The 16,750-nt window shown below is 42.1% G+C and overlaps 2 protein-coding genes across 9 annotated transcripts; both read right to left on the reverse strand.

Annotated features, from left to right (window-relative positions):
• Nucleotides 1-110: 110 nt before the first annotated feature.
• On the reverse strand, nt 111-2,287 carry rpl31 (ribosomal protein L31). Its single transcript, XM_067492913.1, has 5 exons — nt 2,182-2,287; nt 1,518-1,621; nt 839-964; nt 282-394; nt 111-183 (listed from the first exon to the last, which is right to left on the reverse strand). Exons 2-5 carry the CDS (start codon nt 1,619-1,621, stop codon nt 152-154), a joined length of 375 nt encoding a protein of 124 aa, XP_067349014.1. The 5' UTR covers nt 2,182-2,287; the 3' UTR covers nt 111-151.
• A 1,961-nt stretch (nt 2,288-4,248) lies between these two features.
• Nucleotides 4,249-16,160, reverse strand: zc3h13 (zinc finger CCCH-type containing 13). Of its 8 annotated transcripts, none has more exons than XM_067493638.1 (20): nt 15,992-16,160; nt 15,179-15,349; nt 14,595-14,698; nt 14,324-14,438; nt 13,741-13,849; nt 13,421-13,587; nt 13,084-13,244; nt 12,690-12,905; nt 12,315-12,482; nt 11,858-12,195; nt 11,152-11,628; nt 10,853-11,062; nt 10,241-10,733; nt 9,318-9,514; nt 7,576-8,817; nt 6,794-7,471; nt 6,555-6,698; nt 6,158-6,358; nt 5,794-5,957; nt 4,249-4,886 (listed from the first exon to the last, which is right to left on the reverse strand). In XM_067493638.1, the coding sequence occupies exons 2-20, from the start codon at nt 15,338-15,340 to the stop codon at nt 4,668-4,670; spliced, it is 5,565 nt and encodes a 1,854-aa protein (XP_067349739.1). In that variant the 5' UTR covers nt 15,341-15,349; nt 15,992-16,160; the 3' UTR covers nt 4,249-4,667. The 8 variants fall into 8 exon arrangements, with proteins under 8 accessions (XP_067349739.1, XP_067349741.1, XP_067349743.1 ...); XM_067493640.1 differs by having other exon boundaries at nt 12,690-12,890; nt 13,741-13,852; XM_067493642.1 differs by having other exon boundaries at nt 9,402-9,514; nt 13,741-13,852.
• Between the last annotated feature and the right edge of the window lie 590 nt (nt 16,161-16,750).

Below are 16,750 nucleotides of genomic sequence, written 5' to 3' on the forward strand. Positions count from 1 at the left end.
GCATTTCCCTCCCACTCATCATTTACAACTGCTAGCCATTAATCTTAATATTCCAATACACTCCAAATGAAATATAGATCACAAAAAGAAATGAATACACAAGAGAGGAGCAATTTTTACATCATTTATTCCACTCGCAGAGAGAACAAATTTAGTTTTCATCAACATTGACTGTCTGCAGACCTGTTGGGGGTGGGGTGGGGAGAGAGACAATAACAATAAGATAAATGTCTTTTCTCATTCATAAACTGAACAACCATGTCAACAAGCAACATATTTACCTTTGCATGTTGTGACAGGAACGTATGTGACCAGGGTGTACAGCTTGTTGGGAGAGTCCTCGTCTTCATTACGCTTCCTGGACAGCCGTACGCGTATCCTGTACGGCACGTTCCTACAGAACAAACCTGTTATGTTAATGCCAATCCTAGCAGTATAGTGAATTAGAAAACAGACTCACTCCCCCACTCCTACAATCACATTATATTCATTAAACAGCATTCGTATCATGTGCAATCACTGTAGATCTATCCTGACATTATCAGCTACACAGACTTTAATCATGTGTGAACACAAGTACTTTATGTCTTTGGAGAGCACATGCTGCTAGCCTTATTTTTTTTTAACAGTACACAAACATTGTTTTCACTGATCTCCCAAAACAAGCAGTCAAGAATTCAGCAAAACTTTGTTTTACAGTGACACAATGTCATTTAGCCAAAGTGCTAAATCAGCTAATCAGTGGTATCTTAATATCCCCCATACAAAAATATTCTGCTCCTACTGCACAAAGTGGCATTTTTACCTCGATATGCATAGTAAGAGTGTACAATCTCACCTGACACCCTTGCTCCACACTGCCTTGTTGAGGCGAGTGTCAATGCGCACATCAGGAGTTCCCATCTCCTTCACGGCAAACTTGCGGATCTCCTTAATGGCGCGGGGAGCCCTCTTCTTGAAACTCCTGCAAAACAGCATTAGTCTGAATTTATAAATTCAAATTGTGACACTTATTTGTAAAAGAACACCAACATGTGGTGAGTATTTAATGCAACAAATCTTGAGTCATTTCACTGCTTGAACACTGAATAACTAAGCTGTTTGTATTAGGGTAATATGTTAATGAAGGTCCTCAGTCATCCAGTTATCTGGATGTTGAGTAATGTCAAGTTGATTACTTTCTTCTTGGAGGGTGGGCCCTCATTGGGGGATCAAACTAGGTCCCCTAAACAGGTTGTATTAGACTGATTGAGCTACTTGGGTGAGAAGCAAAACATTTTAAACTAAGGTCTGACAGGTACATGCCAAACAAACTCATCTGCAGCTCTGCAGACCAAAATTTACCACTGAAAATAATTTTATTTCAAGTAGTACTTGAAAGTACTTCAATAAAAAAAACAAAATAAATGAAAGATCAACCACTGAATGGTATCTGCACTGCATTTAGGTCCCTTACACAATAGATACACGCATACAAGCGATACAATACATAATTGGTGTGTTTTTGCTGTACTCACACTCCATGGATGCGCTTGTGGACATTGATAGTGTACTCTCTGGTCACCACCTCGTTGATGGCTGAACGCCCCTTCTTTTTCTCTCCTTTCTTTGTTGGGGCCATCTACGGACAACAATCTCGTTACTGTTTGAGCACATGAACGTTTCAAATATAAATATAATCACTACAACATTATACTACTTACTTCAACATTTTAAATAGGAAATGTTTTTGCAAACGATAACCTGTCAGCATTCAGGACCTCCCCAAAAAGGGTAACGTTAGCATAACCTCGGTTGCGCTGACGTTATTTCACGCAAGCTAACCGGCATGCAAAGAACTGCCCTTAAATTAAAAGTAAAGAACAACAGCAATTCGTACTACTTTTAGTGCTATATATTTGCAGAAATTAACGCTTTATAATACGCGTTTTATATCAGGAAGAACAAGAACAAAATTAGCAACAATAGCTTCTGAAAGCCAGTCTAGCCGAGTTAATCGGAGTGTCACCATTTGCCGTTTTAAGTCGTCTTTCAAGATATAGAACCATCTCAAAAGACTCATATAAAACACAGTGCAGCACTAATATAATTTCATATGAGGTATTTGGGGCTAAATAAAGCTTTAATATGTCAGGATGGTGTTAGATTATACTAATACACGGTCTGAAAGAAAATACTCACATCAACTCGGAGTTGAGACGGAAGTAGGAAGGACGGACCAAACGCCGAGGATTGTGGGTAAGGGAAACCGGTCCGTGTTAAATGATATCCGTCAGCAACAACATTATAATTTAAGGTTCCTATTGTTACTTCGCATTGTTCCACACTTTTAATAGCGTTTAAAATTCACTCAGTGACGACTACATTAGATACACCTATATAAGCGAATTCAATCCAACACAGCAGCTCTACTATGAATTCTACTTTTATATGTTTATAATCAAACTATTAGAAAGATAATAAATCCTAATTAAAATAATTAAGGGGAGTCAAAGCATTTAAAAACACCTCTTAATATAATGCACTCCACCACCTTATTAAACGCATGTGTATGAAAAATGTTGACATAGCCTGAGATTAGGATTTTGGAATTATGACTATATAGAGTATAGACATAACTATTGCATGAGCAATGTTTGTTGTAGGTGTTTATTCTTTCGTCAGTTTATATATCAGCAATATGTGATAGAAGAATGTGCATTAAGGTTTATTTTCTTTATAGGCAAAAATATTCTTTGCACATGACTTTGAACCATTTTTAGAACACAGAAATAGGCATGAAAAAATTCACAACTTAACAGATTTTTTTATTTTATGTAAGGATTAGCTCTACCACAAAATAGTTGACAGCTGCTCTATGGCAGTTTCACAGCATCTTCATAAAGCACTTGTATCAAATCACAAAGTAAAAACTAAAAAACTTTTTTTTTTGAAGAAAATAATACAATTGTATTGTTGTTGTATTGTACTAAAGTTTAGAAAAGTTTTGTCTTTTCATACACCCCATATTTAGCACTTCCAGTCAGTGATGGTGCACAGCCTACTGTAAGTCTCACACAACTGGTAACTGTTATTATAACTCAGCGTCAGCTTCAGCACTTACCTCAAACGCAGGTTTGTATCTAGTGGCCATCTGCCTAGCATTCTTATTTTTACAGAAATGTATTCTTGATAAGCCAGCACTATATTTGAATTCCACCAGGTAATCAGTTGTCCTCATTTGGCACACTGTAATTACAACTTTTAAATTGTCATTCTGTCATTTCACAGCAAAAAAAAAAAAAAAAAAAAAAAAATACATGAAAGTAGATATCATTGCTTGCGCATCTCAAAATTAACCTTGAAGTTTGGACAAAAGGCTTTTGTAGGATGTGTTTTCCATACAGTTGAGTTCAGACTTAAATATAACAAACTATACTGTCGGAGCCCCATCTTTTTGTATCTGTAATGTCACTGAGGCTTCAACACACAGTTGCATGGTTTGGAGGAGGTGTCATGTTGAATCCAGAGCTCTAAGATAGGAGCCTTCATCCATTGTTAAGCTGTTTAGTGCAACAAGTTGGCATGTCCATTGAATTTGTGTCCCAGCACTCATAACATGCACAACCTGCTTCTTTTCAAGTGTCACTTGTTAAACTACAAAAGTGTTAAAAACCATATCCCAGGGCTTCCAGTTTATCCATCTGTACCACCAGTCTTTTTATTATCACTCTGGATGTTCAACCACTAGGATACAGAAACAAGGTGTAATGTTCAAATCAATTACCTTTTCAGTCATTTTTATCTAAGCGGTCTAGTGTCCTTTCCTACTCGGGAAACTTTGGCTCCATTTTGGACGATTTGGGCTGGTGAATGTTAAGGAGAGGAGTTCCACATAGCAGCGTTGGAGATGTGGTAGTCTGCAGATTATAGAGTGCTCTGCGTTCAATTCAGTTCATATCAGGAAGACATTGCCAAACCATTCAAAAACAAGTACACCAAACCAAAAAAAAAAAGTTTCAATAATGTTTACACAGACTAAACAATGACACACCTTACATTCAATGGAGGAATAGTTTGGCAGTGCTTCTTCATGAAAAAGTCCCTGTAGGATGTTTCAGTATTGTCAGTCAATTCTAGAGCAAATTTGACAGATTTGCTCTGCAGACATGTGATATAATGTTAGCAAAAATGGCAAAAACATCAGGTATCACAGTATTTGAAGGCTGAACAGTCACTTCATACAAAGCAAAAGACCCATTACAAAAATCAGCATCTAACCATTTTAATGCAGTTGTAGTAACCAATACATAATAAACATAAACATTTGCTGTTGGTTAGGCATGTGAAACAGACAATTAAAAAGCCGCTCTAAAATACTGTAACACACAAAAAACATGAAGTCATTTTAGGTGTGTTTTATGTTTCTCTGCACATGCTTCATTACACACCTCCATGGGTTAACAATGTCCAGTGGTCTAATCTAGTAGCACAACATTTGCAAATCATCCAAAACATGTTAAGCCTAACTGAAAAATCCACATTTTGCTGTGTTTAATTTATCATTACTAAAAAAGATATGTATGTATAAAATAGGACTGAGAGAGACACAAAGTTAGGGGTTAGAAGAAAAAAGAGGCTTAGAACCATTCTCTTCTATGCATTTTAATCACCAAGCCCATTTTTCCTCAGGACACACATAGCTCAGGCTGTGCTGAGCTGAGCTTACCAGTAGTACTATTATTATTATTACCAGCTGCAGCAACTTTAGCTGCTGGTGCTGACACACTGTCAGACCTTTCTGGGGCCAAAGCCTGGCCAGCCATGGTCCTTCTGAAGAGACGCATGCTCATCTGCAACAGCTCGTTGTCTACCATGGGTGTAGTAGGGTAGTGCTTTGTTAAGCCCTGAAGAAGACAGTACAGCTATGTTAATGATTTTTAAGAAATACTAACCTATTCATAATATACACTCTCCGGCCACCTCATTTGGTACACCTGTTCAACTTGTTAACACAAATATCTAATTAGCAACTCAAAGTATATAGACGTGGTCATGAAAGTCTTCTGAAGTTTAAAGTCAAACATTAAAGTGGGGCAGAAAGGTTCTTTAAGTGGCTATGAAAGTGAAAATGCCATTGGTGCCAGATGTGATCGTCTGACCATTTCAGAAACTGCTGATTTAATGGGATTTTCACGCACAACTAGAGGTGGAAAAGAATAGTCTAAATAAGAGAAAATATCCAGTTCTCTGGACAAGAATGCCTTGTCAAAGCCAGAGGTTAGATAAGAAAGGTCAGACTGGTACCAACTGAGTATAATTCAAAAGTATTAGTATTTACCATCTCCGTCCCTTTATGACAACAGTGTATCTATTCTATCTTCTAATGGGTACTTCTAGCAGTATAACATGCCATGTCACAAAGCTAAAATCATCTCTTACTGGTTTCTTAAACATGCCGAGTTCAGCTGTACTGAAGTGGTCAATCTAATAGAGGATCTTTGGGATGTGATGGAACAGAAGATTTGCTTCATGGATGGGATGCCCACAAATCTGCATCAACTACATGATGTTATCATGTCAACAGAAACCAGATATAAGGGAATAACGAATGTTTCCAGCACCTTGCTAAATCTATGTCATAAAGAATTAAGGCGGTTCTGAAGGCAAAAGCAGGTCCAATTCAGTACCAGCAAGGTTTACCTAGTCAAGTGGCCAGCGAGTGTAGGTAAAATCAACACAGTAAAATTCCAGTTTGCACAGACGTGTGTTGGTAACAAAATTGATTTAAATCAGTGACTGAATGACATCTACCTTGTCATTTTTTAACAGCTGTCGGCGAATGGTGAAGTCTCTGCGGGCACACAGTGCCTTGCAGCAAGGACCCAGGTTGCTCAGCAAACCTGCCCTCTCCACTCGCCTGTTCAGAGCTGCCATGTTCAGGGCACCCAGATCGTGCTCAAACAGCTTGTCAACATCTGGCAAGATTGAGGTGAAAGTTTCAGATGGATGGGTTCACAATAACTCCAGGAAAATTAAACAAATAAAAATCTCAAAAAAGGACACTAAGAGGATCATATTAGAAACTGTGGTAACAAAGATGGCTTATGGGTTTTTAAAAAGGAAAGGCCACAAAAGTCCAAATGCTTTTATAGTTTTATCATGTCACAACTCTCACCTTTGGGGTCATCCATCTCAGACTTGCACACATCTTTGACTTGTTCCAGGAGCTCAGGTCCAGCAAGTCGCTTGGAGATGCCTGCCCTTAGAAGCACGGCCCCTGGCGTAAACCGAAGCAGTGCAGCCCCTGCTGCCCTTGGCTCCTGCTTCTGTTTGGGCATCAGGCTGGACCAGTCCACATCGATCACGTCTAGAGGACCTGTCAGTACACAGCATCGGAGAAAAGTTTTAACAGGACATCCCATCTGTATATAAATACAGTGTAGTGTGTATATGAGTTATTTATAAGGAAAATAATCATTCCCTCAAGCAGATTTCCAATTATTGGATAACAAAATTGTACGTTTACATAACGGCCTGACTTGGAAATTCTCCATTAAAGTATTTTCTGGTACCTGTAATTTTCTCATCATCCTGCTGATCCTCTTTCTTCTGGCTATCGGCCAGAATTTCATCCAGCTCATCGTCACTGATTGGTTCGTACTCCTCTCCTACAGATGGCACTGACTGGCCATCATCTTCTTTGACATCGTCATCTCCTGTGATTAAAGCACACACAGATTTTCAGAAAATTTCGGAAAAAGGGGAACACAAAACTGCATGCATGCATGCATGCATGCTTTTATCTTCTTACCATCTATGCTGTCCGCCTTTTCCAGCTCCCGTTGCTCTCCCATAAGGTGGTGACTGTTGCTTGGTTTCTCAGGTTCTGGAGGGCTGAAGGCTTCTCTTGGCAGCAGTGGCTCATTGTCCTTTCTGTCCTGCCTCATCATTTCTCCTCGCATGTCTCCTCTCAATTCACCCCTGAGTTCCCCACGACCTGGAGCTCTCGGGTCTGCGTGAGTTGGTAGGTCCATCATCATCATCCTCTCCCTCTCACGATCCCCACCCCTGTCCAATCTACTGTCTCTTTCCCGCTCACGCTCCCTTTCCCGTTCATGCTGTTGGATTAGTCCTTCAGGGATTAAGCGTTCTCTGTCTCTTATGTCCCGTTCCCTAAGGAGCGGATCACGACCAGGACGCATGAGCAGGGGCTCTCGTCCCCTGCTAGGCCATTCCCTAGGTTCGGGTTCCCAGTCTCTCTGTTGTTGTAGGGGCTGCTGAAGGAGAAGGGACTGTTGTGGTTGCTGCTGCTGCTGCTGAGGGCGGAGGTCCTTTCGGTCCCTGTCACGCTCCCTCTCCCGCTCATATGGCTCCCTGTCTCTTTCCCGTTCTCGACTGTCATAGGAACCAGCACGGGAACTAGACCTTGCCTGCCTCTCAGAGTCAGGAGAACTGCGCCTGGAGCTATGGCTGCGAGAATCCTGCCGGTCTGTAAGCCACAGAGGAAGGGTTAAGGGTAAAGTTTTAATGAAGTAGTAAAATAGTCTTTAATGAATTGGACCTTAATGGATGTAAGTGTGAGTGTGCATTTACCTGATGAGGTGCTGCGGCTGGGTTCTTCTCTTCTCAGCTGGTCAATTCGAGACTTCCTCTCTGATCCTGGGGGGTCACTCACAACTGGTCTTTCTCTCTCGCGCTCTCTCTCCCTTTCTCGTTCTCTCTCTCTCTCCCGGTCACGTGAGTTGGTGCCCGGCAGCCTGCCTCTACGGGATCGGTGGCCCTGCGGGTCATCTCGATGGGCTGATTCATTGGAGGGTGACCGCAAGCGTCTGGATGATGTGCGGCTCTGGTTGCTCCCCATGCTGCTGACACATGTCTGCTCTGGGGGTGGTTTGCGGAGCAGGGGCTGGGACATGAGGGGCTGTGGAGTCAGAGTCTGGAGCAGCATTGGTGTATCCTGAGAAAGCAGAGGGGCAATAGTAAGAGGGTTGCACCTCTCCCTGTCTCTGCCCACCCTGGGACCACCTCCTCTTCTAAGAGGCTCAGCAGGAACCAGGGGAGCTTGTGTTTCCAATGGTCCTCCACCTCGATCTATGACCTCCTCATCCGACCAGTCACTGAAGTTGTCTATCTTAGGCAGTGGAGACAGCTCTGCGTTGCCTCCAGTAGTGCAATGATCAGGCCGAACTGACAGTGGTGGAGTCCGGGGACCTCTTTTCCTCTTACTGTGTGGCTGATGGGCTGAGGCATCCTCCTCAGATACATCAGAATCTCCTCCTCGTGACCGCTTCCTCTTTCGATCAAGCACCTTCTTTTTGGTTCCTTTCCGTGGGGAGTGTAAAGTTGAGGGTACATCAACAGAAACACTAGGTGGGGGCTCAGGGTTAAAACGATCCCCTGCAGAGGCAAGGCGGTTTCCACTGCCAACTTCTTCATCTTTGCGACCTTTCTTCACCCCCCTCCTTTGTGATTTTGTCTTCTTTTTGCCCTCCTCGTGGGACTGGTTGCCAGCGGTCCCTATGTCATCACTACCAGCCACGAGAACTAGAGGAGGAAGCAGTGGAGTGGATTCTCGCTGGTCTCTGCCTCTGCCACGGGAGTCAGGCGGGGTGTCGACAATGTGGTCTCCTCGTCTTTCACCTCCTCTGCCACGTTCCCCACGAGGCTCCAGGTCCTCATGCCGGCTGCGGGCTTCCCTTTTGTCCCCAACTCCTCTGCGATCCTCATCCTTCCAGTGGCTGTGTTTGTCATCAGATGGAGCAGCCACTGGTGGGGAGCGTAACAAGGGCTCTTGGGGCCGCACCACTTGGCTCAGCAGACGATGCTTGTCGCCACCTGTGCATAGAACAGTCACATATCTATACTCAGTACTCAATGCATTGAAGCAATACTGACAAATAACAGGCTTGACAGCTTATCGTGTCAATTCTGGGCATCAAAAATATCGTAAAAAATCTTTTTTATATTATTAATATATTTTTTTATTGAAATTATGTTACCAAGGGAAGTTTTTTTAAAAACTCTACAAAAATGAAACAAGTACAATATTAAATGGAAATGACTATACTGTAAAGAAACATAACAAATGGTATTTTATTTCTTTGTGAATAAGTTAACTTACATTTCTGTTCACATTGACATCAGTTAATTAGCAATACAAGAACAGCTAATACAAGAATGTGTGAAATGAATAAAAAAGTGACTATCAGCAAGCTATATTATAGAAATATAATACTTGACAGTGAATTCCAATTTACAAAGGGTGTGTTATCATTACATGAGCGGTGCATTCCCCATTAAACACGAGTGTGTCCTTTCAAAAAGAATTTCCCTACTGTCAGATGGAGGCAGACACACTGGGCTGGGGAGGAGGGGCTGAGGGTGGAGCTTGGCCTGCCCTCGGCCAATCGGGCGCTCACTTTTGTCTTCTGCACTGTTGTAGCCATCGCTGTCTGCTGGACTCAGGTCCCGTGTTGCTCGTTTAGGTGAGGGTCGGGGGCTTGGGCTATTCTCGACTCTGGGCCTCTTACGACTAAAGAGTGAGAAGGTAAAAGTTGATATAAAATAAATATTAGATGAGTATTAGGAGCATGTTAATGGTTACATAACTACCAGAAGAAGTGTAGGTATTGTGTTTCAACACTAACTGCTTTGGTTTTTTAAAACAGAGTTTCAGTATGGTGTGGTTTTACACACCGTACTGTTTTAGGAGACTGTTCGTTTTATATATAAATGATTTCTGTGAGGCATCCTAGTAGTTAAAAAAAATTAAATCTATTGCAATTTCTATTCATTTATACATTCTGCCATACTCCTCAGGAGCATATATGCCTTCACAGGGATATAACATAACAAATTTGCTAATCTAAATTTTTTACTTTTTAGTCGCCAAAAAAGATTGGAATTACTAGTGTAGGTTAAGACATCGGTTAAAAATGCAATACGAAAGCAGTGTTTGCAAAAACTAAATACAGCCCTTTAAAAGTGAAGGGTTATGTCAATTTTACAAAAATAGATACATTTCAGTAAGAGGAATAAAACTATGAAACAATGTTGAGAATGATTCAACACGTACAGCATTTCAGAAAATAAAAGTAAATTTGCAAACGGTGCCTCTATGATAGATATCACTTTAGGCATTTACACCAAGGTAAACTAGTCAGTATTTTTTAAACTGCACATTTTGAATATTGTGTTCGTGTACAAAAAGTAAATGCAATATTGATAAGAACCTGAAAATAAACAGATATGTACTCACCTTGTCTTGCGATCATCCCGGGTGTCTCGACCAGGCCGGTCATCCCTGACATCCTCTCTCCTCTCTCTCCTCTCCTCCCTCCCTCTCTCGCGTTCCTCCCATTCCCGTTGCCTTTCTCGCTCCCGCTGCTCCCTCTCTTTCTCCCTCTCCCGTTCCCGCTCCTTTCTCTCCCTCTCTCTTTCCTCCCTCTCTCTCTCACGCTCCTCACGCTCCCTTTCCCTCTCCCGCTCTCTCTCCCTTTCCCTTTCACGCTCTCTCTCCCTGGCCCTCTCCCTCTCTGCCTCCCTTTCCTTCTCTCGCTCCTTTTCCCTCTCTCTCTCTCGTTCTCTGTCCTTCTCCTTCTCCCTCTCCCTGTCACGCTCTCTGTCTCGGTCTCGGTCCCGGTCGCGGGTCCGGTCGTCCCGTCTATCTTCTACTCTATCTGTCCTACGGTCCTCCCTCCTCTCCTCTCTCTCAGAATCCTCCAATCTCCCCTGGTGTCTATTTGGAGAAGCTGGGGGAAATAAAAACATATGATTGAGTCAATTGTTTTTAATAAGCTTTGTTAAATTTTCTTTTGGTCCCAGTTCAGATTTTCTGAAGCCTAAAAATTAAGAAAATCTCAAATTTTACCTCTTTCTCGGTTGTCCCGGCGATCCCGATCACCATGTCCACCTCTCCTATCATAGGAAGAGTCCCGGGCCTGCTCTCCTCTTCTATCGCCCTCATAGCGATCTCGGTCTGAGCCCCGCTCAGAGCTCCGCTCACGCACTGCACTGCTCCGTGACTCCCAATTATCATGGCTGCTTTCTAACTGAGAGCTCCGGGAGTTTCTGTTGGAGCCTGACAGAACAAAAGGAGAGTACAGATACACACCAAGAGCATATAATAAAACATAAAAACATTAAGAAAAAAGTCATGACAGTTATTACCTTTGTCAGAGGTTTCATTGGTGCGTCCTCTCCCTCGTCCATTCCTCTCAGTTCTGTCTGTCCTTCCTTCCCCTCTCCCTCCATCTTCACGTCCATGACCTCGCCCATAACTCCTATCATCCTGAGCCAGTTCCTCCTTCCTGTACGTGTCAGTCCTGTCTCTCTCCTTCTCTCGCTCTCTTTCCTTCTCCCTCTCCTTCTCCCGGTCTCTCTCTCGCTCCCGCTCACGGTCACGCAGCTCCAGGGACTCCCGCCCAGAGCGGCTTTCTGCCTTGCTCTCTCTGGAGTCCTTCAAGTCCCTGTTGTCTCGGTGGTCACGAGAATCTCGTGTTATTTCCCTTCCTCGATCGCGAGCATCTCGTCGATCGCGCGCATCTCTTGAGTCCCTGTCATCACGGGCCTCTCGCGAAGAGACCTGTTCAGCGTCATAGTCCCGTTCACTGCGGACACCGTCTTTCTCTCGCTTGCTGCGGCTATCTGTTTGTAAAGGATACATATAGATTAGTGGATTCAGCATAGAGATAAACTGATTTGTAAATTTCAAACATCTTACCATTTAAATAGAATACTTCATTATTAGGCAATGAAAAAAAATAACGCAATCTACGAGAGACGACAATCATTTACAGTAGTTTTGAGACTACTGTATATTGTTGCATGAAATTTAGTGGATCAAATGTACAACAGTAGAACAACAGGAAAATACCGTCTCTGCGTTCACGTCTGCATTCCTGGGTAGGTGGACTTCTCTCTCTGTCACCACGGCTCCTCTCACGCCCCCTGGAGTGGTGCCTGCTAGGACTTGATCGGTCAGACCGACGGTGGGGCGAGGAAATGTCGTGGGAGGCATGTCTCGATCGGGAACGCCTGGAGCTGTGTGGCGAGGAACCAGAGGCTGGGGCACCCCGGTGGTAAGTGGGAGAAGATGAGCGACGCCGACGTGGAGAGGGAGAATGGCGCTGGGCAGAGGAACCAGAGTGGGAGGACGAAGAGTGGTGGCGGACAGGAGTGGGGGTGCGGTGGTGGCGTGGAGGTGAGGGAGACCTGCAGTGGCAAAAAAAAAAAGGGGAGTTCTCTTTAGAAAATTGATCATCATTAACAATTCTACAGTGAATTGAACCTTGAGCAGGAAATCTTTTTCCTTGAGGGGTATGTGCACTAACCTGCGAGGGGGGGAAACCAGTGCAGAGTTCTTATGGGACAAAACTTTAGGAGAGGGTGATTTCTTTCTGGCTGAAGGTGACGCCCCCCTGGAGGGAGATGACACACTACCAGAACGCTCCTCGGATGTGATAGATCGTTTGGCCTTGTGGGAACTGTCTGATCGGTCCCTGTAAACACAAGGAGGTCCACATGTTGAAATAGATGAATACAGACAATAGTCATGTAAATTTCATCACATAAATGACCATAAAGGCCAACACTAAGAAGTCTTAATAAATACAATTTAAACAATAATAACCAGGAGGTCTTCTTTGTTACATACAAGACAATACTATTTAAACAGTAAATGCTAACATGATAGATCCATCCTGTACCTTCGTTTTTCCTTCTTCTCTTTGTGTTTTTCTGTATCTCTTCCCCGATCTCTACCTTCCTTCTGTTTCTCTTCAGTCTTCTCTTTGTTTTTGTGTTTCCCTTTGTGTTTCTTTCCAGTCACAGGAATGTCCAGAGGAACATGTGGAGGAGGACTGGGTGTGCGGGGCCCTTTCTTCTTATTATGGGTACCTTTGGGAGGCCTGGTTGGAACAAGACTGAAAAATAACCATCCAACACATCACTATCAAATACAAAACACTGGTGAAATGACAAGGCTTTCTACCATATATAATAAAAAGTCTGCTGAACTCTTGGTAATGAACACACAACAACTGATAGTCACACTTATCGGAAAAAAGAACCAAAAAAAACAAAAACAACCCACTGACAGACCTGGCAGTTTCTGAAACAGGTGAGGACACCAATGCCTTCTTCTCTTTTTTTCCAGAGCCCTGGCCCTTGGCTCCACTTTTGGTTCCACTTTTGTGTTTTGGGGAGCCACTGGATTTTCTCGATGACGGTGAATCTTTGGAGCTTAATTGCTCAGGAGAGGCCTGAGGCACAAGGATGACAAAGAAATTTAACAGACTCTCTCCTTCAGCCACCTAGTTCTTTGAGGGCAAAGATGCACTTTCGTCTAAATGCTAAAATGATTCAGTTTTTTTATAAAGTCCAGAGAGAAATAAAAACAAGACTGCATAGCCAACTCAAGAACACCCTGGGTTTTTACCTTTGGCAAGGCAGTGGTTCGTGTTTTGTTGGGGGTCTCATCTTTCTTGATGACAATCTCCTCTCTTTTTTCCAAGTTCTCTTGCTCCAGTTTCATCAGCTCACGCTGAATCTTCTGGCGCTTCATTTCTAGAGATAGCTCGTAGTCGTAATCACCAATATCAGAGTCTGAAAGTGAGGCGCAAGCTTGTATAGTAACAATCTTGTCGTGAAAAAGTCCATATTGATGTTTTTTTTTAGTTTTCAGCAAATTATACACATCAACAACAACAAAGATATTAAATAAAACTTTATTTTGAGAAATTTTAAAAAGTACTGAACCTTCACGATTAGTTTCCCACTCTGTGGGCTCTTCTTCACTGGCTGGGGTGCGCTCCTTTGTAATCTTTATATCCTCCTTCTCCCTGTGTCGGCCTCTGGAGGAGTCTCTCTGCTGTAGAGGATCACACACACCCAAACACAAACACACATATACATTTTTGAATCACACCTACATGTTGCATCACCTCCTGGACTGCTTCTTATTCAGCACAGATGACATGTCCTTTAACTCCAGCTCAAAAATTGTTTTACAGCCTGAATCAATGTCAGCTTCACATCTGCACTTTATTTTAAAATCTGATATTATTTACTAAACATATTATTAATTAATTATAATAATTACGATTAAACGTAAAATAGATGTTTAGTTAACCAGCTATTGTGGCTTGTGGTTTTCCAAAGTTGATAGCAATGCAGCATTTTTACTGGCCACAGTTTTGTTGTTGGAAAACAACTTAAAACTTAAGTTTAAAACTTACACTTAAAATTTTTAAATTTTTGTTTTTTGTACAAATATTCAGTCAATTAGCACAAAGAGATAAAAGACTAAAAGAAATAAAAGACTGAAGCAGCAGAGACTCACTCTTGCTGTGGGGGATGTAGGCTCGTCTAGGTCTCGCTTTAGGTTTTCTGGGTCAACATCCTGTCTTTTATTCTTCATCCTCTCCCGCAGATCACCTGTGGGTCTCTCGGTTGACCTGCTCCATAATAACACACACACATAAATGTATTTAAAAATGAAAATAGTAAAGAATAGGAACGTGATTATACATTACATAGGTCCTGACAAATAACATAAAAATAGCTTGGCAATACTGTCTAAAATTATTCAAAAATAAAACAAGCTGTCTTACCGACTAAAGCTAAATCCTTTGCCTCGTGGCTGAGTTCCATGTGTATAGCGACAAGTGTTGCCGTAGCTGCAATTACCAGTTTTCAGCCAATTTCTACAGTGACTCTGGAAAGTGTAAACAAATGAGCCCAATTAGATACAGTAACATTAATACAAATAGGACAGCCATCATAATAGAAAGACTGCACAGGTACCAGGTTCTACTAAAATTTTATGGCATTATTAAAAAGTAAAGTAACAGGGGTGGCAGTAGCTCAGTTGGTAGAGTGGCCGCCTACCGACCATATTTATTTGGCCGGTCCCAAGCCTGGTAGAAATTGGGTAGGGTTGTGTCAGGAAGGGCATCCGGCGTAAAAAATTTTTTTTTTATAAAACTGTGCCAAATCAACATGCAGACAAAAAATTATCTACTTTGGCAACCCTGAACTCACAGGATAAGCCAAAAGGAAAAAACTAATACATAAAATGAAATAGTAAAGTAAAAAATTACAGAATCCCTTTCCATTAGTAGCAAAATAATTCTTTAAATCAATACCCACTGTCTAATTATGGTAAGTAAGTATTTACACATTTGGATACACATACATCAGCAGCATTACTCCCAGTGCTGGGACCAAGTCTTTCAAACACACTTGGCCTGCGGGAGGGGGCGGCGGGGTTGCTGGTGCTGCTGGTGGTGGTGGTGCTGCTGCTGTCAGATATGGTTTTTGAATTCTCCACTGTTACCTTCCGCCTGATCTTGGACATTCTGCAGGACTAGGAATATGACAGAACTACTTTAGTTGTCTGAGGATCTGCATTAATACAATTGTATAGTACACACTCTTAAGACACGTTCAATGTTTAATGAGTATGAGAGGAGAAAGGTTGACTGACAAACGGAATAACCTGCCCGCAGAATTCACTCATTCATTCATTCTGAATGTAGGGGTACAGATCTCAGCACCTTAAACTGGGAAGCTCACATGAATCTATTGTAGCTGTTAGTTTCCTAAAAAACTGGGAGAAAGAGATCAGAGAACCCGCGGTGCAGTCTGCCTATAGCTGAACACGAAAGTAAAACATAAACATATGTAAATGGTCCGATCTGTTGTTGTCTGCAGCACTGTGCTAACTTCCAGATAGCACTCGCTAGCTGAGCTTAGCTAAAGTTCCTGGCTAACTAGCGACACAACTTTGGTGCAAATTATTACATTTCGCACTCTCGTACATACGTACGAGAGGTTGAAATGTTTAGCTGATCGATGACCAAAAAGCTAGACGCAAACAGAGGCTAATGCTAAAATTGGAAAACCCAAGAGCTACCTAATGACATCATGTTTTATCTTAGCGCGGGGCCTGTTAGCGACCTGCAGCAACGTGTCTGTCAGACAACCTATAGACAAAAGGCCGGCTCACCCAAGATATTAAATCGGTGTCGCATCTACTTCAGTCCAGTTAGTGGATTCAGCACCTGTAGAAATACAAAGGCTTATTTTATAAAGTCAAAGGCAGAAACTGCCCTGTGTGCCTTCATGTCGGCGGAGGGTGCACTTCATAGGTCCTGTTCTTCTTCTATGGTTTGCAGAAGGGGCTTGTACTCAAAGGCGCTGCCCTACCGCCAACTGCTGTCAAACATTCTCATTATGTCAAGCTGAAGTCAAATAAAATCTGTGACAATTGTTTACATGATTACTTGCGATAGTGTCATGACTACCTGGTGGCTGGTACGAGGACATTTTATACGTGTGTCTAAATATACGCATATCCCAATCTACTGTGCCAAATAATGTGACCAGCACTTAACTATCTCTCTTCAGACTCGGGAATCTAGTTCTGTTTAATTTTATTATGTTATGTAATCACTACATAATTTTGACCATGTTTGCTTAAAAGTCTTATTATTTCAAGCATGCTTGGTCTGAAGACAAATGGTATGAAATTCTTTGTCAGGTAAAGGACAAACACACCTACACTGCAATTCTTTATGTCTGCGGATAAATGAATCATATAGTGTTATGATAACACTTTAAGTTTTTTTATCACTGAAGTCTGAATTTGATACAGTTATTTAAAGCTGATGGGCCCTGTAGGCATTCAGCAATGATACTTGCATTCATTATTATGTATATATATATATATTTTATAATATGTAGTTGATGCTATTCTAGACACATG

This window comes from Channa argus, chromosome 23 (assembly GCF_033026475.1).
Source record: "Channa argus isolate prfri chromosome 23, Channa argus male v1.0, whole genome shotgun sequence".
In the NCBI taxonomy this organism is placed as follows: domain Eukaryota; kingdom Metazoa; phylum Chordata; class Actinopteri; order Anabantiformes; family Channidae; genus Channa; species Channa argus.

Excerpts from the sequence above, each read along its gene's own strand:
- rpl31 (XM_067492913.1), bottom strand. The coding sequence starts at position 1,621 with ATGGCCCCAACAAAGAAAGGAGAGAAAAAGAAGGGGCGTTCAGCCATC. Across the intron at positions 965-1,517 it reads CACAAGCGCATCCATGGAGT|GAGTTTCAAGAAGAGGGCTC; the intron begins GTGAGTACAGCA and ends GCTGTTTTGCAG. Across the intron at positions 184-281 it reads TCCTGTCACAACATGCAAAG|GTCTGCAGACAGTCAATGTT; the intron begins GTAAATATGTTG and ends CACCCCCAACAG.
- zc3h13 (XM_067493634.1), bottom strand. The coding sequence starts at position 15,340 with ATGTCCAAGATCAGGCGGAAGGTAACAGTGGAGAATTCAAAAACCATA. Across the intron at positions 14,699-15,178 it reads CTGGGAGTAATGCTGCTGAT|AGTCACTGTAGAAATTGGCT; the intron begins GTATGTGTATCC and ends TACACTTTCCAG. Across the intron at positions 11,629-11,857 it reads CAGACGTGAACGCAGAGACG|ATAGCCGCAGCAAGCGAGAG; the intron begins GTATTTTCCTGT and ends CTTTACAAACAG.